This window comes from Heptranchias perlo, chromosome 6, assembly GCF_035084215.1.
Source record: "Heptranchias perlo isolate sHepPer1 chromosome 6, sHepPer1.hap1, whole genome shotgun sequence".
Classification (NCBI taxonomy): Eukaryota; Metazoa; Chordata; class Chondrichthyes; order Hexanchiformes; family Hexanchidae; genus Heptranchias; species Heptranchias perlo.
Window position 1 is genome coordinate 103,621,932 of NC_090330.1, and position 26,203 is coordinate 103,648,134.

The window sequence follows — 26,203 nt, forward strand, 5'->3', positions numbered from 1 at the left end:
CGTATTGAAAGTCACCTCCTGCCAGAAACAGGTGAGCACTCCAGCTCCGCATCTCGGGACCCCATACAAGATGGTGGGGGCCAGACTCACCCATCTCAGGATCCTACCCAAAGATGGCAGCGCCCGGAGCAGCAGCGTAAATGTGGAGGTAAATGATCCAGCGCCATTTTCGAGCTGCTACCGCCCTGTTTAGGTCGGGCAGAGAGTGTTAAAATCACCCTTCTGTCTGCTGACTTCGAAGCAAAGTCTCAGTCTGATAGAGTGCATATTCAGTCCACTTTCTGAAGAGAGGAGAATCGTGTTGCAGTGAGTAATGCATTCTGGTAGCTGGTGTACAGAGTGAGGGCTGCCTTTTTGATTCAGTACATAGGAACATAGGCCATTCAGCCCCTCGAGCCTGTTCTGCCATTCAGTTAGATCATGGCTGATCTGTATCTTAACTCCATTTATCTGCCTTGGTTCCGTAACCCTTAAGACCCTTACCTAACTCAAATCTACCAAACTCAGTTTTGATATTTTCAGTTGACCCCCAGCCTCAACAGCATTTTGGGGGAGAGAGTTCCAGATTTCCACTACCCTTTGTGAGAAGAAATGCTTCCGACATCACCCCTGAACGGCCTAGCTCTAATTTTAAGGTTATGCCTCCTTGTTCAGGCCTCCTGCACCAGAGGAAATAGTTTCTCTCTATCTACCTTATCAAATCCTTTCATCATGTTAAACACCAATTAGTGCTCCTAATTGTCTCATAAATGTCCTGGACTGGGCACAGAGCACTTCCAGGCTTTCTTAGTCTCTCTCTATTCATCTTCAGACAGACAATTTAGTTAAAAGAATGAAAGAACTATATAGTGTCTTTCAAATCTCAGGATGTCCTAAAGTGTGTCAGATCCAATGAAATACTTTTGAAGTGTAGGGAAATGTGGCAGCCAATCTGTGCACAAGCAGCAATGTGTCAGTATTGAGTTTGGGAGCTCTGCTACTCCTTCCCTCCTGTGTACTGGTGGAAAATTACCGTGGGCAAAGCACCCCAGGGAAAACACTTATAGGAGCAGTACAAATAACTAGACTTTTTTTTTTGTTGTTGTGTAATGCCTCAGGATCAAAATAAAGCATGAACTCTTCAACTTTTTTCTGAGAGAACTTTGCAAAGAAAAATTATGCGTTCTCTGGGATAGCTGGAATATTACAGTCGGCAAGTACAGCGAGAAAGGGATTAATAACAGGTGACGGCTGAGAAGAAATCGAGTGGGGAAGGACGGGGGTGGAGGGGAATGACTTGGAATTAGTTTTTACATTTTGTAATGGATTATAGATGCTATTTTTTTATTGATCTATGTTTTCGAATTCTGCCATCGTCAAGATACTTAATTAATATGGACAGTGCGAGTTCTGGAAGGGTCGTGCAACTGTTCAAGTTTGGAGGGAGGTTCTGAATAATAAAGCTGATTTAATCTTTTGGTAAAACAAAGCAATGTTGCAGAGATATTTGGTAAGTCAAGAAAGACAACAACAACTTGCATTTATATAGCACCTTTAACGTAGTAAAATGTCCCGAGGTGCTTCACAGGATCGTTATCAAACAAAATTTGTCATGGAGCCACATAAGGAGATATTCGGACAGACAGGTGACCAAAAGCTTGGTCAAAGAGATAGGTTTTAAGGAGCGTCTTAAAGGAGGAGGGTTAGAGAGGCGGAAAGGTTTAAGAGGGGAACTCCAGAATGTAGGGCCTAGGCAGCTGAAGGCACGGCTGCCAATGGTGGAGCGATGAAAATCGTGGATGCGCAAGAGGCCAGAATTGGAGGAGTGCAGAGATCTCGGAGGAGGTCACAGAGATAGGGAGGGGCGAAGCCATGGAGAGATTTGAAAACAAGGATGAGGATTTTAAAATTGAGGTGTTGCTGGATCGGGAGCCAATGTAGGTCAGCGAGCAGAGGGGTAATGGGTGAAAGGGACTTGGTCAGAGTTCAGATACAGGCAGCAGCGTTTTGGATGAGCTCCAGTTTATTTTGTTCATGGTATATGGGCATCACTGGCAAGGCCAGCATTTATTGCCCATCCCTAATTGCCCTTGAGAAGATGGTGGTGAGCCGCCTTCTTGAACCGCTGCAGTCCATGTGGTGAAGGTTCTCTCACAGTGCTGTTAGGAAGGGAGTTCCAGGATTTTGACCCAGCGACGATGAAGGAACAGCAATATATTTCCAAGTCGGAATGGTGTGTGACTTGGAGAGGAGCGTGCAGGTGGTGGTGTTCCCATGTGCCTGCTGCCCTTGTCCTTCCAGGTGGTAGAGGTCGTGGGTTTGGGAGGTGCTGTCAAAGAAGCCCTGGCAAGTTGCTGTAGTGCATCCTGTAGATGATAAACACTGCAGCCACGGTGTGCCGGTGGTGAAGGGAGTGAATGTTTAGGGTGGTGGATGGGGTGCCAATCAAGCGGGCTGCTTTGTCCTGGATGGTGTCGAGCTTCTTGGGTGTTGTTGGAGCTGCACTCATCCAGGCAAGTGGAGAGTATTCCATCACACTCCTGACTTGTGCCTTGTAGATGGTGGAAAGGCTTTGGGGAGTCAGGAGGTGAGTCACTCGCCACAGAATATCCAGCCTCTGACCTTTTCTTGTAGCCACAGTATTTATGTGGCTGGTCAAGTTCAGTTTCTGGTCATTGGTGACCCCCAGGATGTTGATGGTGGAGGATTCGGTGATGGTAATGCCGTTGAATGTCAAGGGGAGGTGGTTAGACTCTCTCTTGTTGGAGACGGTCATTGCCTGGCACTTGTCTGGCGCAAATGTTACTTGCCACTTATGAGCCCAAGCCTGGATGTTGTCCAGGTCTTGCGACATGCGGGCACGGACTGCTTCATTATCTGAGGGGTTGCGAATGGAACTTAACACTGTGCAATCATCAGCGAACATCCCCATTTCTGACCTCATAATGGAGGGAAGGTCATTGATGAAGCACCTGAAGATGGTTGGGCGGTTGCAAGGTGGGAGGCCGGCCAGGAGCGCATTGGCATAGTGGAGTCTAGCGGAAACAGTCATGGATGAGGGTTCCAGCACTTTAATATTTCCTTTAGTTTAATGTACTTGGTATTCTTTATGAAAATCCACACTCTGAAGTCTCCTGTAACTTACCACTCCAGAGGTGTCACTATACTGATGTACCTCACTGCCAGCTTGTGACACAATTATGGATCGGACCGTCAAAGTGTATCTCCTCTTATGGTTACAAGCTCTTTCTGAATTTCAAACTCCAGAACGGTTAAACAATGAAAGGGACCTGGTGGGGAACGATGTCTTGGCCCTTTGTTATATGTCAAGAAAATAAGGAGGAAATTGACCATTTAATTTATAACTTGATCTATTGAGAGTCAGTACTTGAATTTTGATTCTCCTGATTTTGCACAATGTGTTTATCAGAAATGGAGGATTATCAATAAGCTGGGATATTAAATATACAAATATCTTTACTTGACTGACCTTAATAACATTTTGTACATTGAACTACCTGAATTACAAATGTGTGTTACAGAGCCAGTTTTAATATGTCTACCTTCATTCTTAAATGTGTCATATCTTTGCTAAATGTGCAAAATAACTCTAATAACATTTTCATAATGTCATTCCAATTTGTTCCATTCTCCTGCTGAAGGTGGTGATGTGCATAACCAAGCCACGGTCTTATGCATGGTTTACTTTCCAAAGCTGAGAAGATGCTGAGGGAGTATGTGATATACTCAGAGGGGTTCTGTTAGAGTAGATAGGGAGAAACTGCTCACACTAGCAGGAGGGTCGATAACAAGATGACACAGATCTAAGATAATTGGCAAAAAAGCCAGGGGGGAGATGAGGAGAAATATTTTTACTCAGCGAGTTGTTATGATCTGGAATGCACTGCCTGAAAGGGTGGTGGAATCAGATTCAATGGTAACTTTCAAAATCGAATTTGGATATATACTTCAAAAGGAAAAATTTTCAGGGTTATGGGGAAAGGTTATGGGAGTGGTACTAATTGGATGGTTCTTTCAGAGAGCTGGCACAAGCACGATGGGCCGAATGGCCTCCTTCTGTATTGTATGATTCTATGATTTGGATGTAGATCAGGAAGGATTCTATGATTCTATATACAGTTAGCTGAAATACAGAGATAAGGGTTTCTGTTTGATCCCTGAGCTCATAAACAGTTACCCTGATGTTAGACGTGTAAAGGCAAGCTGGCTTGTAGGGCAAGGGCTCGCTTAATGAGGTGGTCTTTGGTGCTAAGCATAAGGGAAGTATCTGAGGTAGAAGTTCAAAAAATATAGGGATTTAAGAAATAGTGGATGCAACAATGGGGAGGTAGGGAGGATTGTAGGGACCGATGAGCTGAACGACAGTGTCATCTGTATTTATCTTGTATTCCAAGCAGCATTGTTCAAGTAACAGTGATTTGTGGGTTTGCTTTTAATATATTTATGCCAAGGATACTTTGCATGCATGGTAGATCCTTCATCCACTAGTTACAAAACATTTGGATTATGTGGAGAAATGTATTTTTAAATATCACAACTTTGTTGTTTAAGATTAGTTCTTCGAGATGTTTCTATAGAGTAGTTCAGCAAGATTTAATTACATTTGGTGCAAAAATAACAAATAAGCAGCAACTGTTTCAAAACGCCAGATTTATAGACCTGTTTCCAATATTAAGTATCTTTCGAATATTCCCTACATTATGATTTTCAAGGTTTGTAGAACTATTAGGATTCATTACATCATACTAATTTTAACTAATACCATTATCTTCCACTCGAGGAATTTAGTTAACGGAGGGTGGGTTATGTAACCCACATCTAAGCACTTTCTCAAATCTAAGTCTCTTTGCTAAATTTGGCTTTATGAGTACACTAAAAGGCTTCATGGGCACTAGAGATTGATCTGAACCATGATTTCTGAGAACAGTCAATTTTTTATTTTCGCAGGAACACATTATGGAGGTGATCAGAAATCAGGAATTTCTGCTACTACCTGCAGACGACATCCTTAAACTCCTTGTAAGTGACGACGTGAATGTTCCAGATGAAGAGACAATATTCCATGCCCTGATGATGTGGGTAAAATATGATGTGCAAAGAAGATGCAGAGACCTTGGCACCCTGCTTGCCTATATCAGGTTGCCTCTGCTACCGCCACAGGTAAATTAGATGCAGAAAGACAGCTTTAAACATTTTTATTGCCCCAAAATCTCGCACTTTTAAAATTTCCAATACTAATATGCTTTTTCCTTCCCCTAAAAGGTTCTGATGGCTGGGTCATTTGGTTATCTACTTACAGAAAACCAGCATTTTCAGGATGATTCAGTCAGTTCCCATTTATTTCCCTAATAATCCACTTCCCCCTCCTCGCTTCATCTCAATGAAGATCTTCAATATCACATAATGCTCCATTACATGGCTGTGCCTGTTCAGTTTGGGATTTGAAGTTGCCAATCTACTAATATAAACACTAGATTTACTTGGCCCAAAAATGACGGTGCTGTCAGATTTGGTCTTGGAATTCATTGGATTTCCACAGTCGAATTACAATATTTGGCAAACCATTTAAACTTACAATCCCAATTCTCTGTAGTGCTTGTGCCCCATTCTGGATAGAGCTGCGGCTGAAAATTTTCTGGGGAACCCCATTCAATGGAGTCAGCGGAAAAATCCATCAAGGTCAAGTTGGGTGAACCTCACTGACTTTACACCACATTTCTGCTGAAATGGAAAATCCTAGTTACAGTTTCTCTTAATTCAAGCACATTGAACTCCTTGAAAGCCTCAACAGCAGCCACACCATGAACGTTATATTGTATGACCCTACAGCTACAGGTAGGTATGAAGAACATTACTAAGAGTTATAATTAGGTAAAGGTATCAGCAACCAAATATTGTGGGTCAGACAAGCCTGCGATATCTTGAACTGCATAAGTTTAAACTTCTGCAATACCACCCATTTGCCCCATCCTTGGATTTAAATATCTTACAAAGGCACAACTTCCTGGCTGCCACTACATGGAACGCTTGCCCACTGCTTTGTCCTGGCAGTGCCCCATCCTACATTCCAGTGATGAGGTCATTTAAATAATAGGCCTCTGTGCCTGCGGCGGTGCTATAGCAATGCCCGCCCCGTGGAAACAGTGGGAACTCGGAGCGGCAGCCTGTTCCTCCAAGAGGAGGAGCTAAAGGCTATTCAGGCCCAAGATCCAAAGGGGCAAAATCACAATCTATCTGTCCTCCAGCGATATATGGCCCCAGTAACAACAACAATTGATCTCTCTGGGACTATTTGCCTTTTAAACTTCAGGCCCCATTCTAGGCCCACAACAGAACCCATGCCTACTCTCAGCAGACATAGGTCCTACCAAACCTATCAGAAGTGTTTTTGGCTGAATTCATGGTGCGGCCCAGGAACGCATGTGAAAATGCCTCAATGCAACAGGAATGGGCAGAAGAAGAAAAAGCCACTGCCCTTCGGTGCAAATTGTTGGGCAGCAACAACAACTTACATTTATATAGCGCCTTTTAATGTCGTAAAATTTCGCAAGACGCTTCACAGGAGCGATTATCGAACAAAATTTGACACGGAGCCACAAAAGGAGATATTAGGATAGGTGACCAAAAATTTTAAGGAGTGTCTCAAAGGAGGAGAGAGGCGGAGAGGTATAGGGAGGTAATTCCAGAGCTTAGGGCCTTGGCAGCTGAAGGCACGGTCGCCATTGGTGAAGCGATGAGAAAGACGTGGAAATCTGGCAGATTCAGGTTCTGACCTGTTTTCAGTGTCCCCTGCCGGTTACATTCCACTTGTGTGATTCCTTTTGTGCAATTTCCAGGTTCAAATTACCCTTAAGAATAAATAACTTAAGTGGAAAGAAAATGGCCAATTTTCCAAAAGTATATTCTCAGCCCCGAGCCTTATTCATCGGGAGCCCGTAGTGAGAAATTGCAGGCAAAACCCCCAAGGTTTTCCATGCATGAAATCCCTGTGATTTTTCTTCCATTAACATGAACAATTCTGTCTGAGAAAGCAGCCAGGGAGGGGGATGAAGTTACTGCCTGGGTGTAGAGGTTTTTGGCATGGGCTGAAAACAATGACTTCTCTCTTGCTGGGATTCAAAGGGAGAAGTCCAGGCTCTTTCATGACTATGTCAGGCAGGCAGACTAGCAGCACAAAGGCAGTGATGGGCTCAAATAAAATAGGAAAGGGAGGTAGTCCTGGGTTACCATCAGTATATAGATGAAGAGGAACTTTGCAAAGGTGTTGATAATACCAAACTGGCAGTGGAATTGGAGGAAGAAGCTCAAGAATTGGACCGAATTGGATAAGATAAGTTTGTGGGTGTAGCCCAGCATCAATTCCAGATGAAATTTAATGCAGACAAATGCAAAATACTGCACACTGTACAATGGAAAAATAAGCAACACAAACACTCCATGAATGCTGTTGATATAGCTAAGGATGAAGTGGAAAGAAACCTAAGAGCCTTGGTCGACTCAACATTGAACATGTCCGACCAATTCAGAGCAGCAATCAATCAATACGTTGCCAAAACAGATGAACAGATACAAGTCTGAGGATGTTGTGATCAAACTGTAAAGTGCTCTGGTCAGACTGTGCCCAAGTCTGGTCGGTGAGAAATAATGGAGTCATTCAAGCACTGATACAAGGCAGAAAGAGCCACGAGGCTTAATGAGGGCAGGTGGGCCAAGTTGCAGAAAGGACCCAAGTCAGAGCTCGGTTGAGTGATGGACTGGACCTACCTGCTAGGCAAATTCTGGACTCCAACTACCAGGCATACCCCAGGCTTTGAGTCCATGCAGGCTTGGACTCTAACCACAGCAGGCCTCGTCTCCAACTCCCAGCCGCCCTTGACTGCACTCTCCAGGAGCATTACGAAAGCAAACTATTGATATACTGACATCTTAAAGGGCTTCACACAAAAAGATCCTTCTGACAAAACCTAGCTGCACCTTGAATATTCATGTACTCAGATACCCTGTGGGCTGTAGCATGGGCATTTAGGCATCCTGATATATCCAACATCTCAACAGTGCTTTTCTACATGCAGGACAATGTGGCCTATGACAGACGGAAGAAGTACAGAACTTGCAAGTATGAGCCATTGAAATTCATGTTATAATTCCCAGGGATTGACAACATAAAGGGAGTGAGGCAGTGTGAAGCCAAATTCACCCTCTAAACTGAGGGCTAATATCATCCTTCTCAACTTACTTGTTCTTTAGTCACTCGCACATTCGCTCACTCAATTTCACTGTCAGCTCGGCATATATTCAAGCACAATGCCATGATCTACATGCTTCAAGAAGTGTCATGCAACCAGCTTTTTTTGCTATATAACAGAATTGAAGCTATAAGTTCCCATGAAGAAGTCAGTGTCACTCACTCCATCTACCACAAGCTCCAGTACGTGTACATCCACCCTGAGAGAATTTGAATAGTGAGCTTGAGGAGGAAGCCCTGGGTAAAGTATTGTGCTTGAGTGAGGAGGAGCATATTGTTGGGGCCAGTCAAGCTCATCCATTTGATTTTCGCAGGATTATTTGGTACTCCATGTTATCTGAAGACTTATCCCAAACTAGAAGTGATTGCATTTTCTTGGATTCAGACTAAGGTTTATCGCTGGAAGTTGGGTGAAGATTTGGTGGGCATTCATGGAGCTAAGCTAGGCAGTCAAGTCGAGTCCATCAGTGAATTGTAAAATATTTGCAGTTAGCTGTAAGACCTTGTTTAATATGTCTACTACATAGCCATTTGCTGCCAAAAAAAATCTCAGTCCATTTTTCCACTTTGTCAATAATCCAGATATCACCTGCTTGGCTAAGCACCTTATTTTGATGTAGATCCTTGAATAACCTGCCACAGTATTCAGGCTGGTTTGGATGGATTGAATAATTCCCATTACTAGCTTATTTCTCACTAAAGTGCAGAGCGCCAGAGAAAACAATTGTAATATGGCGTCAGTGTCAAAAACAGTACAACAACAACTTACATTTATATAGCGCCTTTAATGTAGTAAATCGTCCCAAAGCGCTTCACAGGAACGATTATCGAAAAAAATTTGACACCGAGCCACATAAGGAGATATTAGGACATGGCGACCAAATGCTTGGTCAAAGCGATAGGTTTTAAGGAGCGTCTTAAAGGAGGAGAGAGAGGTAGAGGGGCGGAGAGGTTTAGGGAGGGAATTGCAGAGCTTGAGGGCCTAGGCAGCTGAAGGCACAGCCGCCAATGTATATTGTAGACAGTAGAATAAAAATGAGACGTTGTCTATACTTTACAATGAATGATAGAATTATTTTACCTTCACTGCATAAACACTGCCAGTGATTGTATCCTGGATTCAATTTATTCAGCCTTTTTTTTTCATTTCAGTACTTCCCACACAATTTTTTTTAATGCCTCACTGCTGTCCACTACTCTTTTGCCATCTTATCAATTGATGAGGCTTTCAAGGTTACTAAACGTAACAGCCCCTGTAAGTATTCCACAAGCTCATCTGAGATAGATAGCTTTTTGGCAACCAAAGGCATTAAGGGATATGGGCCAAAGGCAGGTATATGGAGCTAGATCACAGATCAGCCATGATCTTATCAAATGGTGGAGCAGGCACGAGGGGCTGAATGGCCTACTCCTGTTCCTATGTTCTGGTCGTGATCCCTTCTGGCATCTGATTACATTTTTGACCTGCTTCCTTGCTCGCTGCATCTCGTGGCCTGTAATGAACCAGCTGAAGAGCACTAGCACTAAAATGTTGGGCCAGGCAACGCTCACCGCAGCTCCTGCAGATTTAATTAATGAAAATACTTTTGAAAATGTGGAGTCTCATATTACTCATTATTTTAATAGTTTTTGGTCATTATAAAAAAAAAGTTAAAAATTAAAAAAAATTTTTTTTTACTTTTATAGTCTTGTTTGATTTTCTAGGATTATGTTGCCAAATGCAGTCAGGCACAAGCCTTCAAACTGATGGGCACAAACAATAGATTTTGCCAGTATGTCCATTTGTTTATTTTGCAATTATATATGGATGTGAAACAGATCTGTAATGAATGGTTTTGCTCACATTTTTTTTGGCCAGAGAAACAAAGATGCATACAGACTACAACAACAACTTGCATTTAATGAAGTAAAACGTCCCAAGGCGCCTCACAGGAGCGTTTTCTGACAAAATTTGACACCGAGCCACATAAGGAGATATTGGTACAGGTGATCAAAGAAGTAGATTTCAAGAAGTGTCTTAAAGGAGGAGAGAGAGGCGGAGAGGTTTGAGGCCTAGGCAGCTGAAAGCACGGCTGCCAATGGTGGGGCGAAGGAAATCAGGGATGCGTGATAGGCCAGAATTGGAGGAACGGAGAAAGACTAACAAAAGTAAGAGCAAAAAAAGATGAACCGATAAATACCTTGCAACGGGAGAAATACTCAAAAACAGAATTATAACGTCAGCCAGCAAAGGCTTTATCTTGGTGGTCTGCTTGCTTAGATTTTTGATTGTTCCCACAACTTGCTCATGGAGTGAGCGTGCATTTCCCACACTGTCCCCATATACCTCCTAACAACTGGCTCATGAGGGGCATTGGACAATGCCTGAGATCAGATCATTATCCATCCTCCTGGTGCAGACATGCTTTTATAAAAAAAAGGGTCATTTAATTACTTGAAACAAAAGAGAAAATAAACAACAGTGCTCTTTACAAAATCTGCGGATGCTAGAAATCTGAAATAAAAACAAGAAAAAACTGGAAACACTCAACGGGTCATCTGCGGAGTTAACATTTCAGGCCAATGACCTTTCGCCAGAACTGGAAGATTTTAGAGATGGACCGTTTTTAAGCATGTACAGAACCAGGGAAAACTGGGGGGGGGGGCGGGGTGGAGGGCAGGAGTGATTAAATGACAGGAGTGATAATGGTGCAATCCAAATGTGGTGATAATGAGACAAGTATCAAAACAAAAGTTGGGTCCAAAGGAGGTGTAAATGGTTACAACAGAAGATCAGAGGAGGAGGAAAGCACGGAAAAAATGCCAAAGAGAAGGCTCCATTGGCCCGGAAATATGGTGGGAGAAAGTCAGGTCGACCACACACAGTTCTCTTTATCCATAATAAACAGCTTTGGTCAACACAAAATATATGCTGTTTTTCCAGTCTATTTTCACAGACTATGCCGTAATAAAACTACTTTGCTTATCCAATTCAAATGAAGTCTCTGTTTATAGTTAATGTCATGGTGACACTTTATCTTCTGCACTCCTTCATAGTTCGAAGCTTGTAATATCTTTTGGGAACTGCTGTAGCTGATTATAATTGAATACTTTTAGATTACTGTCACTTAGGTAAAACATTATGTATGAGTCTAAGCAGAGCATAAAATATTCGAGGAATGGAGAGTGATATATGGTAGATCACTTTATTCACGTCTATTTGGCAGTTAGGTACAAAGAACTCTTAAATAGATGTCTGTATGCTTGTTCTCTTAACATTATTTGGTTTCCTTTGATTTATGTTAGATTGTGCATAAGTGAAACAGCAGCCTGAAACAGGCTCTCTTGTTTTGTCTGCCAATCCTTAAAACATGTCATGTAGCTGGTGAGCTGTAAAAATATCGATCGATCTCTGAAAAATATGGCTGTTCTTGACAAAGAATGTAGCTCTATCAGTTTGCCGCATTAATGGCCGTGCACAGTGTTTGTCTTATCACCTGTTAGCTTACATTGCATAAAATAGCAATAGTGTGCTTGTCAATGTGCATTCGGTGTCTGCATCAAGTGTGCAATATACATTGAAAGCCACTGTTTCTTCAATAACCTGCATGTCCTTGCCACTTTACTTAACTCCAGCAAAGGACATAAAAGAAAGGCTTTCATTAATACCTTCAAAATAGCTGAGTGGAGAGCATTTCCAGTAACAGGGATATAGGTTCATTAGTTATCTGTTGACTACAAGTAACATTTTGTGATTTGAAATGAAATAAAAAATGGTAAAGCTAGAGGCACTTGTTAAAGATGAATAATAGAACACTCAAAGTGTCAAAATGCAAGAAAAATATGCACACCTCTGATAGCTCTCATTAACAGTAGATGAGATTGGACTCTTAAACAAACAATCTTTATTAGCTTTGCCAACAACCAAGATTTATACATTCATGTGGTACGCTTATTATTTTCCAGCTAACAAAAAGCTAAAATATGCTAATTCAACACAGTCCAAGAAAGTCATTAAGGATATGCATAGACTCTACCAATTATATTTTAGCTAATCCATACAAAGATCAGCGGATTGAGCCCGAACTGAAGATTTACCTCAACAGCTTAGTTCTTGTAGCCCTTTATAAGTTTTTTTTAAAAAATGTTTTAACAAGATTTCAGCATCAACATCTTCTGGGCAATATTTCCACATTGCTACTAAATCTCTTCAGGGGATATTGACAGTCACAGAGTTTGGAACGAGAATATGATTCGGAAAAGGTTGAACAAAACATCCTGGGGTAGAAATTGAAAGAAGTAAAGCAGCTTTGTTGTGAGACTTAGCCTGCCTGTATTAGTACTCTCGTTGTCTAATTTGATCTTGCCCTTTAGTCTCTTGGTCCTCCTTCCAAACCAATTACAGTATTCACTTTTGAGGAAGTGAATGTACACAAACCAGCTGACCATTTGATGAGATCAAACTGTTTCATCTATGAACATTTTTTTACTTTGTAGGTCTAGAAATTATTATTGATGCAATATGAAATGGTTAACAAATGTTGTTTAAGCATTCTCAATGTAATTAAGCATGCTTGTCAGCCTGAGATTTTACTGTTTAACTTGCCTGAGGTTTAGCAAGACAGTAAGTACACAATGAGGCACAGCATCCAGTAGGGCATAAGGATCAATTGTCATGACTAGCACTCTTAAAAAGTAATAAGCAATCATTTGAACGCCTGAAACGGTGCATGGGAAGCAATGAAATTCTACTTAGATGACAAAACATTGGAAGTACAACTTGAAGGAGTATGAAAAGGAGGGATAGAACTTATAGCAGGGATGGCCACTCCCTCGTCCCAGAAACTACAACTGAATGGATATAACAACATGGGAACAGGAGTATACCATACAGATCCTCGAGTCTGTTCTGCCATCCAATTAGATTATGGCTGATCTGTATCTTAACTCCCTCTACCCCCACTTTGGTTCCATAACCCTTAGTACCTTTACCTCACAAAAATCTATCAATCTCGATTTCGAAATTTTAAATTGATCTATCCTCAACACCTTTTTAGGAGAGAGTTCCAGATTTCCACTACCCTTTGTGTGAAGAACTGCTTCCTGACATCACCACTGAATGGCCCAGCTCTAATATTTAAGTTATGCTCCCTTGTTCTGGACTCTCCCGCCAGAGGTAATAGTTTCTCTTTATCTACCCTACCAATTTCATTAATCATCTTAAACACCTCAATTAGATAACCCCCTAACCTTCTATACTCAAGCGAATACAAGCCTGGTCTATGCAACCTGTCCTTATAATTTAACCCTTTTAGCTCCGATATAATTTTGGTGAATCTGCACTGCACCCCCTCCAAGGCCAATATATCTTTCCTGAGGTACAGTGCCCAAAACTGTACACCAGATGGGGTCTAAACAAAACTTTATATAACTGTTGCATAACTTCCAGCCCCCTTGAGATCAAGGCCAACATTTCATTAGCCTTTTAAATTATTTTTTGTACTTGTCCACTAGCTTTTAGTGATTTCTATACTTGGACCCATGAAGCTCTCTGCTCCTCCACAGTTCCTAGCTTCTTACCCTTTAGAACATACTCTGATCTATCTCTCTTAGGTCCAAAGTGGATGACCTTGCACTTCCCTACATTGAACTCCATTTGCCACGGTTTTGCCCACACACTTACTCTATCAATGTCCCTTTGCAACTTTCTACTCCCATCTACACTACTTTCTGTGCCATCTAACTTAGTGTCATCAGCAAACTTGGATATACAGCTCTCTATTCCTTCATCTAAGTCATTGATAAATATAGTGAAAAGCTGTGGCCCCAGTACAGATCCCTGGGGGACACCTTAGTCACACCCTGCCATAGATGAAACAGTTTGATCTTACGGTGCATGGGTGCGGAGAAGCAAGTGCGTAAGCTGCTTAAGATGAAGCACCGGCTGGCCAGAGACCCAGGGTGGCTACTGGTTCTCCTGTAACATCTAGAAATTCAAATTCAAAGGACTGCTTATAAATGGAAACTCCTGTCTGAGCAGGATCATCACTACTAAGCAAGGTCTTGGGAAGAGTTCATTACTCAGAGCTGTGAAGTATTGGATGAACTCCTGTGGCATCAGCAGCAGAGACCTCAGGTGACAAGCAGAGTCGGAGCATCTTTCGTGAATGTTCGTATTGCCGCTACAGAACCTTGGACTCCTGTCCATCGTGCTTGGAGATCAGATAGAGACAACCTTGAACCCAATATCCACAGATTTTATATCGCCCAAAGTTCAGTTCTTCTTCAGAGCAGTGGATATACTGAGGGAGTGCCCAACAGCAGTAGCATGGATCAGGCAAATGGCTGTCAATAGGATGCCACATCTGGGCTATCAGTCATCCCTGTCACAAATGGAGGAAAGATTGTGGGACCAGGCAGCCAAACAGCACCAGACGTGGTTGACAGCCCAGATTTACGGCCATCAGATTGCCCACTACGTGGAGGAACAGTGCCATCGGAATCCCAGATGGCTATCAGAAGCCAGAACACTTAACTTCTTCAATACAGAATCACTGCGGCAAAGTAGTAGGTTAAGTCTTACATCTTAAAAAATACTTCTTTGTTTTTCTGGTGAAGGTAACGGAGCGGCCTTACTAATCTGAGATTGGATCAAATTTATCAAATATAGTTATTCAATGTAGCTTGGGCTCAAATAGCAAATTTATGACCATGGTTCCAATAGCACATACACAGTGCAGTGTTCACAGCACAAAACATAATCAAATATCGGCAAATTACAGATTGATGCATACAAATTACAATTAGAAATAGGAGAGAAATAATCAAAATAAGTTAAGCTTTACTGTCCACTTGCTATTTCAGCAGCTTGAAATATTAATCTGAATCAGACTCATGGTTCTACATTCAGATTAGTTTAGAACTGAGATAGAAAACAACAATAAGGGATTCAGATCCCAACGATGACGTGGCTTCAACATGCTAGGCAGTAATAGTAGGCTCAGCAGAAGCAGTGCGAGTGGCTTTTCATCATCGTAATCACTTCCAGACAGGCGTAAGATGGATTTGCTCCAGGTGTTGCTTTAATGAGTTTGTTGCTAAATAGCCTTTTCTCCTGCCTCTCCTAATATTTCTGTTACTGTGAAAATCTTCGATTTCTCTTCAGAGGTATGACGAAATAATCACAAACAGCAGATGTAACTTTTAAAAAAAAAACTCTGGAAGACAGTTTCATTCTGACTTGTGACAAGGACCTGGGGATATAATGGTGGTGGAGGAGATAGGAGAGCTAATGCTGAATTTAGAGTACTGGCAGCAGTATATATAAGGATAAATTTTTTGGTCACCATTGCAAGTGGCACCAGTCCGAGGGAGGCGGGTGAATGCAAAATCAATCAGAGATCAATCTTGCCAGATCTCCATTCATCCTACATCATGTGCAAACTTGCAGCGAGGACTTGAGGCAGGCCTGAGGAGCTCTAGCCGACAAGAGACAAAAGTATAATTTTTATATCTGAATCTATTAATATATTTTAATAGGATCCATATTGGTGCACAGGCAATTTTCTATGAGTGTCCCTAGGAATATGTTGAGTTCCCCCAGATAAAACAGACGCATCCTGCGCTCACAGTAAGTCAGTTTTTAAAAGGAGTCCTGCTGTGTTTTCATAAGAATTTTAAAGTGGCTTTTTTCTTTAGTTTTGTGCTAGATGTTTATTTTCAGTACTCATTCTTGTCTGTTCAACATTTTGGCTCAGAAATTTATTTGGCTGCTTGTTTTTTTTGTTGCTGCAATTTCAATGTGGAAAGTTGGCATTCCATTGGTGATTTATCTCTTCCTGTATTATTTAAGAGGAAGAATGAAGGGGTGCAAGGTGGGTCAGATAGCATCATAGGCAGACTCTCTGCACCCGCCCTCATCCACAAAACAGAATCTGCAGGCTGAAGTTCACTGATCCAGGAATGGCAAGGGCCATGAATTAGAAACAAGCCTATTTGTTAATGGGGAATTGTGGAAGAGTTAGGGCTAGGGTTCGTGTTCAAGTAAGGTCCATCTTACTATTATTATGTCAAAATCAACATTATCGCCTTGCACCGTAAATAGTACCTTATATATTGCTTCACAAAGGGGTTTTCCAGATATCATGCAGGAATTGGGCAAAGGTTAGGGAAAGTGATCAATGATGTGGGTGAAGAGATAGGTTTTGATGAAGCTTTTGAAAGTAAAGATGTAACGACTCAGAGAGGTTTAGAACAAGAATTCAGAGCTCAGGAATATGGTGGCCAATTTCCAAACCACATCTTGCTATAGGTAAGGATTAAAATAACTATTAGACCTTTTACACTATCTAATATTCTGCTTTTTGGTTGTTGTAATCGACTGTTGTAACTTATGCTGACTGCCATTCAGCATATCATATTTCTGGATTTTGTGACTGCTTTTCCACAGACCTTTTACATCTCTGGCTCCTTTCAGGCTCTTACAGTAAACATTAGTCAATCTGCAGTTCACAGATGTTTCAAGCAGATGACTGATGTGTTATTCACTAGGTCAAACAACTTCAGCACTTTCTCCATGGGCAACCAGCAGCAGAATGAGAGAACTATGCATTTTTTTTCCAGAGGGCAGTAACCCTTAAAGTCCATGCACTCATGGCCCTACGGGCATCTGCGCAGTTTCATGCCCTTCATGAACTGCAAGGGCTTTTGCTTCATCAATATGAAGATTGTCCGTGACCATCAAAACAAGGCTGGCTCCTAGGCGACCTAGGCAACCCTTTTCAGCACTCGCTCCTGACACCTTTGAGACAACCATGAACAGCAGCAAACAGATACAAGGCCTAAACGTTCACCAGGATGATTATTGAACACACCGCAGGCATCTTTAACCAGAGTTTCTGTTGTAGGACAGATCAGAGGGTATCTTACAATACACACCACCAGGGCCACTGAGATTATTTTAGATTGCTGCATACTTCATAACTTTGCCATCCAAAGAGGCATAAATATATAGTAAGTGAGGAAGAGGACATCCATCCACAGCCAAGAGCAGAATAAGACAGAGCCGAGGGAGGCAGAAGATACTCCTGCTAAGCCAGCTTTGCAGGCAGCAAAAGCCATATGTTAGGACCTCATTAAGGAGACCTTCATCTAAATTCACATCAAACTTCACCTCATCTCGTGCTAATTCGATCTACCATCATTGAGATGGAAGAAACGCACTTGCAGAAGACACGGGTATCCTGTTCAGCTCGCAAGGAGATGATCTTGTTATATTTCTGGATTGTACTATCATACAAGTAGATATAAGGCAGTGAGAGTCAACTCCCATAAAAGTAAGATGCTCAGACCGCTTAAGGGAGCAACTGATGCCATTAAAACTGAGAAGGCATTTAGATTTGAATCCATAATGATTCTTCTCTCAGCTTTCATTATCAATTTGCTGACAATTCGCAATCACTTCAGCAGTGCGGTATAATGATACGTATTACCAATTAAATAATTGCACTTCAGAAACAGAGTGCTTGTTATATAAAATAAAATGTGCCGCAGAGAAAGCTACAAGACTAAAATTCAACCTTGAAGTTCTGTTGACATTGATAAACCATTTGAACTCTGCTTTCCTTTACAATTTCATCAGAACTGCTCAATTGAATTACAGCCTTGTTACTCCTTCCACATCACCCCACTATTCCATAGATACTTTATGAGCAGTAACTAGCAAATGCAGAAATTAGTTACCTGAATTTATTTATTTTTACAGCTTTTAGCAGACCTTGAAAATAACGCTCTCTTCAAGGATGACCTGGAGTGCCAAAAACTCATTCTTGAAGCCATGAAGTACCATCTGTTACCAGAGAGACGACCTTTAATGCAGAGTCCAAGGACTAGGCCCAGAAAGTCGACAGTTGGAGCTCTGTATGCTGTTGGAGGGATGGATGCTAATAAAGGTAGGCATTTAGGTGCAGTTTTTAAAGTTAGAATGTTGGTAATTAAAGGCCAGAAATTACTGTCAATGATATTAGTGGATGATTAATTAACAAGTTCGGATAACATTCCTCTGGCTGCTATTTGAACTGAAATGCTTACAGTGGACAGAGGAATGTCATAGAAATACATTAAATGTTCATCCACTTGTATCACCAACAGCGATTTCAGGCCTTAAAACTCAAGTTTAAGTCAAATAGTCAATCTTTTGAGCAGTGGTTAAGGACCGATAAGCGTAGACCGAGGTAAATAGATAACCTGTAAGAAGGGATCGGTAAGGAGAGTGGCAAGAACTGTTATCAATTGCTGATCAGAGGCAAAAAGAATATTATAAAAATGCTTTTAGGGATTCAAGTTATATTGCATCTTTTCTTCTGTAAACTTTTCTTATTTGAGTGGATTTATGCTGCAATTTTGATGTGTATTCATAAAGTTGATTATGAATGTACTATTCAGCTGTTCACTGGTTTATAGCAAAATGAATAATGCATTGGAATCATTTCTCAACTGATGGTGGATTTAATGAATATAAATGAAACTCTGACAAAAGATGTATTAAATGTTTACCAAGGACAGTGAAAGAAGGTGAGTTGATGTGTTGAAGAAGGAAGAAATGAAAACAAACGGGAAAAAACGTGAAACTTAGTGGCGAGTAGCCTGTAGAGGAAATGGGCTGCTCATCTCAGCATTGGCAAATGGAAGAGGCAGTAAGAAAAATATCAAAATTATGGATGAACTGCATAGCTATAATTAGGATCAAATGGGTAGAAATCACACGATGGGATATTAGCATAAGAGTGCATTGATGTTAAACAGATTAACACCTGCTTTAAATTAGCGACCAGAGGAATTTTCTCGAAACATGTCGATATGTTAATCTCCCTTTTTCGGATGAGACATTAAACCGAGGCCACGTCTGCCCCCTAAGGCGGATGTAAAAGATCCCATGGCACTATTTAACAGAAGAGCAGGGGCATTGTCCCTGGTATCCTGGCCAATATTTTCCCTCAACCAACATCACTAAAACAGATTGTCTGGTCATTATCTCATTGCTGTTTGTGGGAGCTTGCTATGTACAAATTGGCTGCGACGTTTCCTACTTTATAACAGTGACTACACTTCTTAACTTCATGGGCTGTAAAAGCGCTTTGGAACGTCCTGAGGTCGTAAAGGCGCTATATAAATGCAAGTCTTTCTTTCCTTATTGTGTGATCTCACTCCAAAACTGTTTGCTAGTTTCTTTAAAAAAGGTTGATTAAGTAACTGTTGAATTGTGTCCTGTATATTTGGTCTGATGACATAACACTGATGAAATCAGCTTGCCCAACAAAGCAAGAGAAAGGTTAATAAATGTTTCACAGTCCTATTTATCAATGTGGAGATGTCATACAAAGGATAAGTGCTAATATTAATTATCAATATGGTGAGACAAATTCAGACAATATTTAGGAATTTCTGTTGTGTGAAGCTTCATTCCAAAATTCTACCAAAATATTGACAAGTCAACTTTGAGCAGATTATGTTGTACAGCTAAGATAAAGAGAGAAATACCCAGGCTATTATGCTGATCATGGTCCTGAGATTAATGTTTTAACTTAAAAAGGAGCCTACTATGGAATAGGCTACAGGGTGTAACCCTTTAGCCCACAGGATTGAGAAAACCAAAATGAATTTTTAGTGCTGATTTTAACCCTGCCCGCCTAACAGGAATGGTGTGAGCCATTGGTTAAAATGGCAGTCAAGTGCTTCCTGCTGCGATCCTGATGCATTAGTGCCTGCCGCCATTTTAACTGCCGGGTATTTGGCAGTGTCACAGCCGCAGGCAGTCGGGGGGGGCCTCATCATTATTTAAATATCGGGGTATGATGTCATCCTGACCCCGACGATGCCAACTGCCGATTCCAACGGTGACGCCCAGTGTCGGAACCACTAGGGAATGTTGGCGTCAATCGGAATCGTAGGCAGAAGGGGTCCAGGTATGTTCAAATTTCTCATTCTCTGAAGGTTTCCTTATATGCCTGGAGGAGCAGGAGTGGTCCTCCGGGCCCCACAAGGAAGCCTTTGTACTACTCTGCTCCAGACATCCCTCCCCCTCCCCCGGCCACGATCGCCGGCGGACGCCTTAACCCTCAGCACTTACCTTAGTGCCAGGGATCGTTCCCTTGGGCCCCTGGCGGCTGCCTTCTGCTGCGTGAATTCCGGTGCTCGCCCACCAGCCTCCTTGTCATTCCCGTCAGGTTCGGGCGGAAGTCCGTCCTGGAAGATGGTCATGGGGCCCATGAGTGAAAATGTCCCGGGCCTCACTGTGGTTCCGACATGGGCGCTTCCCACTTACCCCGGTACCCGAATGATGCACTCACGCCATGAGTTAAAATTAAGGCCTTTTTTGTGTAAGGAAACATAACCTACAGAATTGGTAGCCACACCTTTGATATCATCAAGTAGGTTCAGAAATCAGCAGTGACTGTAATACTAGAACACTGTTTTAGAATGCAACCAAAGATTTTGCTAAATTAACAAAAAAAAACCAAGAAATTCTGGAAATGCACTGCAGACCAATGGCCATTTGAAAGAAATGGAAAGGTTAACATTTCTGGTGCATCTCTTTGTCACTGACACTTGACATGCAATAGTGACCACACTTCAAAAGTACTTCATTGGCTGTAGGTTGTGAAAGGAGCTATAAAAATGCAAGTTCTTTCTTTAGAACTAATTACACCCAAAATCGTAATCTAACTTTATTTTTCTGATGTTCAGTCAAAACATCATAACCTATAATTTCTCTTTACAGATGCTTACTGACTTGTTGTGTTTTGCTTTTATTAATTTTAATTTCAGATTTCCAGCATTTGCAGTTTTTGCTTTTGATTTTTCTGATTCAAATCCTGATTGAACTCATGCCCATTTTTAGTTCTTTCAAATTCCAGCATCTGCCCTTTATTTTTCTTTAATAGTTTTGCCGGAACCCGATTCGCTTAGGGAACTGCAATTTAAATTTGATAAACAGGCATTGAATATGAAAAAATAATTAAATGAGCTTAACATTTATGAATGATTAATTTTGTTTGGCAAAAGAATAGCATTTTAAAAGAAATAAGATTTAAATAAAGAAAAGTTCAGATTTGAATTCAAGCAGTGCACGACAGATGTATATCAGGACTATGTGAGAGGAATTAGTTGAGATAAGTGACAAACAATTGAAAACCCAAAATGATGTAAATTAGACTGCTTCTGGTTTAGTCCTGAAGAATCAGATGTGGCTAAATTCAGATATTTCAAGCACTGATGCACATCTCATTTTTTTATTAAAAGGGAGGCATGTATGCACAGAGGGACATAAGATAATTTTATCTGCTCATTCATTGCCAGTAGTCATATTTCCCCAGAGGTATACCATGATCAAGTTAGTTGTTTGGTGAATATATGTATGGAGGGGCTAAGTCGCACAATTCAGATACACAATGCCATGTGATTTGTTCAGATATGTGTGGGGTTGCTCACCTTCCAGGATTGTCCTGGAGCCTCCAGGAATTAAAGATTAATTTCCTGGACACTGCTTCCAGCAACCCCGGAGAAAAAATAATTGGGGCATTAAAAAAATATTTTTGTTTACCATTTTCTTTCGAAAACTTTCATTTTATTAGTTATAAAAGTAATGGAGATGGGGGAGAAAAGGCTGTTTGACTGACAGTCAAGAAGCATTCACTCGGGTAAAGAAGAGTCTGTTCGTTTTCCAATTGGCGTGGGAAGGCGATGTGCTGTGAGGATGGACCAAAGTTGGCAACCCTAAGATATGTATCTGGATCTAACAGCCACTGGGGGGGGGGGAGCGGTGAAATTCGACTTTGGCGGGTGGCAAAATGAGCGATAACGAATAGGCCGCGCAGGTGGAAACTGACTTCCACAAGTAATCAGGCAGAAGTTGCACCGTGCTCCATTTGCCCATCACCAATCCCACCCACCATCGGGATTTTTATCTCAGTAAAGTTTCCCACCACAATTGATGATGAAAATTCTGTTTGAATTATTATTTTATAACTTCAGGTATGTTATTATAAACCCACCCGTTTTAACCATTGGGAACGCTGCGGATAATCAATTGGTGCATTTACAAATAGCTTTCACATTCTGAAGTTATACTTCCCTGTAACAAATATTTCGAGTGGTGTGGGAATAGCAAATGTTTCAACTTGACTATTTATATGTATCAAATAGCATACTGTGAACCCCTACATGGAGAGTTATGGGGGAAAGGGGATTTGACAATGCCTGTGACTCTAAGGTCGCATGAACAAAATAATTTTCAACAAATCACTCTTAAGGAATATTTTACCTTCATAGTACTTTTGGAACCCTGCAGTTCAAAATAATCTGCCAGTGTTTTGTAGTCAAAAGCAGAGATGGGTAATGCTTCCAATTTTCAGTTATACTGTGGTGTACCTATTTCAATTTGCGACAAATCCTTTAAGGCAATTTCGTACTGTGCCTGCCAGACATGACGTAGAATTACATGGAATTTACAGCACAGAAACAGGCCAATCGGCCCAACTGGTCCATGCTGGTGTTTATGCTCCACACGAGCCACCTCCCACCCCTCTTCATCTAACCCTATCAGCATCACCTTCTAGCTTCCCCTTAAATGCATCTATGCTATTCGCCTCGACTATTCCTTGTGGTAGCGAGTTCCACATTCTAACCACTCTCTGGGTAAAGAATTTTCTCCTGAATTCCCTATTGGATTTATTAGCGACTGTCTTATATTTATGGCCCCTAGTTTTGGTCACCCCCACGAGTGGAAACATTTTCTCTACATCTACCCGATCAAACCCTTTCATAATCTTAAAGACCCCTATCAGGTCACCACTGAACCTTCTCTTTTCTAGAGAAAAGAGCCCCAGCCTGTACAATCTTTCCTGATAGTTATAAACTCTCAGTTTTGGTATCATCCTTGTAAATCTTATTTGCACCTTCTCCAATGCCTCTATACACTTTTTATAATATGGAGACCTGGACTGTGCACAGTGCTGTAACTTTGGTCTAACATATTCTTTTATACATTGAGTGTATGTTTTTTTAAGACTTAATTTTGCAGAATTTAATTCTGTAGAATTTCCTTGTGGTTCGATAACCTATCAAGGTTGTCTATAACAATTTTTGAGATTAGTTTTAAAAATGCTAAGCAATTCTGACATGCCAAGATTTATGGAGTTGTTGCAAACAGTAAGAATAGTAATATTTGCATATCATTTGAGCTGATTTTTGAACTGCTGCCAAAGTCTCAAGGGCTGATTTTTGCTTTCAGCAGTGGCGGAAAACAGACGGTAGCAGAACAACTATTCCTGGCCCAGCTGTCCTTTCCAATCAGGCAGGATGTATAACAGGCGGCCTATCCACTGCTCCTGTGTGCAGAAATAAACAGATTTAACAGTTCCGAAGAACTTGTCTGTTGTCTCCACAGATGCTGAGTGACTTCTTGTGTATTTCCAGCATTTCCTGTTTTTGTTGTAGATTTTCAACATCTGCAGCTTTCCCCTTTTAACTTAAACCATTTAAATGGCTGATTTGCGAGATATTTCAACCAACCGTCCTAATCTCCTGGGTGGGGGGGGCGGGGGGAGAGGAATTTCCCAGTTTCTTTTTCCCCACGTTGGCCTGGGGTTTTTTTAATCTGGTTTTTCGCCTCTCCGAAGAGATCACATGGTTTGGGTGGGATGGAGAATATATATATATATATTGTGATGTACAAGATATCACTATTGTGTGGGACAGGCTGGATGGACCAAAGGGTCTTTTCCTGTCTATCATTGTTCGTATATTCAAAATCGTAGATAGCTTGTGTTTCTCTGGGAGTTAACGGAACTTGACTTTATATCAGTAACATAATACAAATTAAATCAGAAATTCCTTCTATGCCAAGCAGTTGCAGATGCTTTTTTTAAAAAATGGAGTAATAGCTCTTGCTTAGATCATATCAGCAGTCATAGGATGGATTTTTTTAAATATGTAACCAACATATGGTGTGTGTTTTGCCTTGACAGTGTAAGAAAGAAAGAACTTGAATTTATGAAATGCCTTTCATGTCCACAGGATGCCCCAAAGTGCTTCGCAGCCAGTGAATTACTTTTGAAATGTAGTCACTGTGGTTTTATAGGCAAACATCGCAGCAATTTGCATAGAGCAATGAGATAAGTAACCATCCATCACCTGTTTTTGCAGGCTTTTATTGAGGGATAAATGTTGGCCAGGACACAGGGAAACATCTTCTGTTCTTCTTTCAATAGTGCAATGGGATCTTTTATGTCCATCTAAACAAATAGATAAGGCCCCGGTTAAATGTCTCATCTGAAAGACAATACCTCTGACAATGCAGCACTCCCCCTAAGTGTCAGCCTTGTTGTATGAGTTTAGAAAAAAATTGCTGATTAGAGAATTTTAATTAAATGTCATTTGCTTTCGTTGAATTTAGATAGCTATAGAAGGGCATGTGTAGTTCCTTGGTGTTCTTGTAATCATTTGAATTTTGAAAGGGTCCTAGCGTTCCATCTTCAATAAAAACAAAAGCAAAATAATGTGGATGCTGGAAATCTGAAATAAAAACAGAAAATGCTGGAGACGCTCATCAGGTCGGGCAGCATCTGTGGAGAGAGAAACAGTGTTAATGGGGGTGATTTTAAACCCCAAGAACAGGTGGGTTGGGGGCGAGTGGGAGTTGAAAATAGTTGTTTTTTTGGGTTCCAACCGCAAAGTTTTCGGACTTTGCATTCCCAGTGGGAAGCCTGTACTTTTACGCCCCGACGTTAAACCCGGAAATAAAGCCGGATTGCGGTTGCGACCCAAAAAACTATTTTCAACTCCCGCCCGTTCCCAACCCACCTGTTCTTTGGGGTTTAAAATCACCCCCAATGTTTCAGGTCGATGGCCTTTCATCAGAATTCCATCTTTAATATTTGCTATAGGTACAAAAGCAAGATGATTAGTAGTTGGGTGGCACAAAGTGTTGGTATTTATAGACCAGGGGATTCAGCTATTCCTCACTCTGCTTCTTAGCTGATCCCTCCATTTCCGATCACCAAGCCACAGCTGAGTGAGGTAGACACAATGAATGAGTCGGGGTGTATAGTAATTTGGATTCCTGAGGCAGGTCCTGACGGGAGGCAGGAGTAACGACATTGGAGATATATGTCACCTGTTGCACTGCTGCCAATAAAACTCCAAGAGCAGCTTATCCTGCCAGTGCTCTTTTGGAGCTGGATAGTTATCATTCATACAAAAGGGAGAAATAGAAGTGTAGGATTAGAGAAACAGAAATGAGTGAGGAACGAAAGAGAGAGAAATGAAGGAGATGAAAATGGTAAAGTAATGGGCAATTGGACGTAGTGTTCAATCATTATTTTATCCGACTCAAAAAGCAATATAATCATACACCGCCCATTCACTAGCTATGGGACATGACTCTTTATGGTTGGATCTCACTCCATTATATACAACAGCCTGAGAGACTTGTGCTTTGCACCACATCTCCTACTGCTGTTTGCACTTCATTTTTCCCAGCCAGAGGGTAAAAGTCCACCGAGACCCAGTTGACTTCAGTTGTTAAAATGAACAAGCAGTGCAAAAGGAAAAGGAAAGAATGGGAACAAATATTGTTACTGTTAGAACTTAAAAGGTTTGGAGCTAAAGGAAAACTCCAGGCTACACTTTCAATGGCATAGTGGATAAGCACACTGCATTGTGTGGTACTGAGCTGCACAGATCAGGAAAATTCCCAGGTGTGATCCGTGATTTGTGCTGACATACTTGGGGGTGGTGGTGTCAAAGTCATATCAGGCCCCTTTGCCAGTACCTGGGGTAAAAAGAGGGAATAAAAGCAATGAGGATTCTCACTCCTGGTCACTGTCCAGTGATCTGAACCAGAAATACATGTGTGTGGATAGCAAGTTCGTAATGACCCCCGTGGTCAAATATTCTGCCTACACTCGCTATATAGGTATG

General features: G+C 41.4%; 1 protein-coding gene across 1 annotated transcript in view; it reads left to right on the forward strand.

Moving 5' to 3' along the window:
• Positions 1-26,203, forward strand: part of LOC137322595 (kelch-like protein 1) — a 279,032-nt gene that overhangs the window by 191,895 nt on the left and 60,934 nt on the right. The window contains exons 5-6 of the mRNA XM_067985502.1: positions 4,948-5,160; positions 17,988-18,174. Of these exons, the coding sequence (XP_067841603.1) occupies positions 4,948-5,160; positions 17,988-18,174 (400 nt within the window). The remainder of the gene's footprint in view (positions 1-4,947; positions 5,161-17,987; positions 18,175-26,203) is intronic.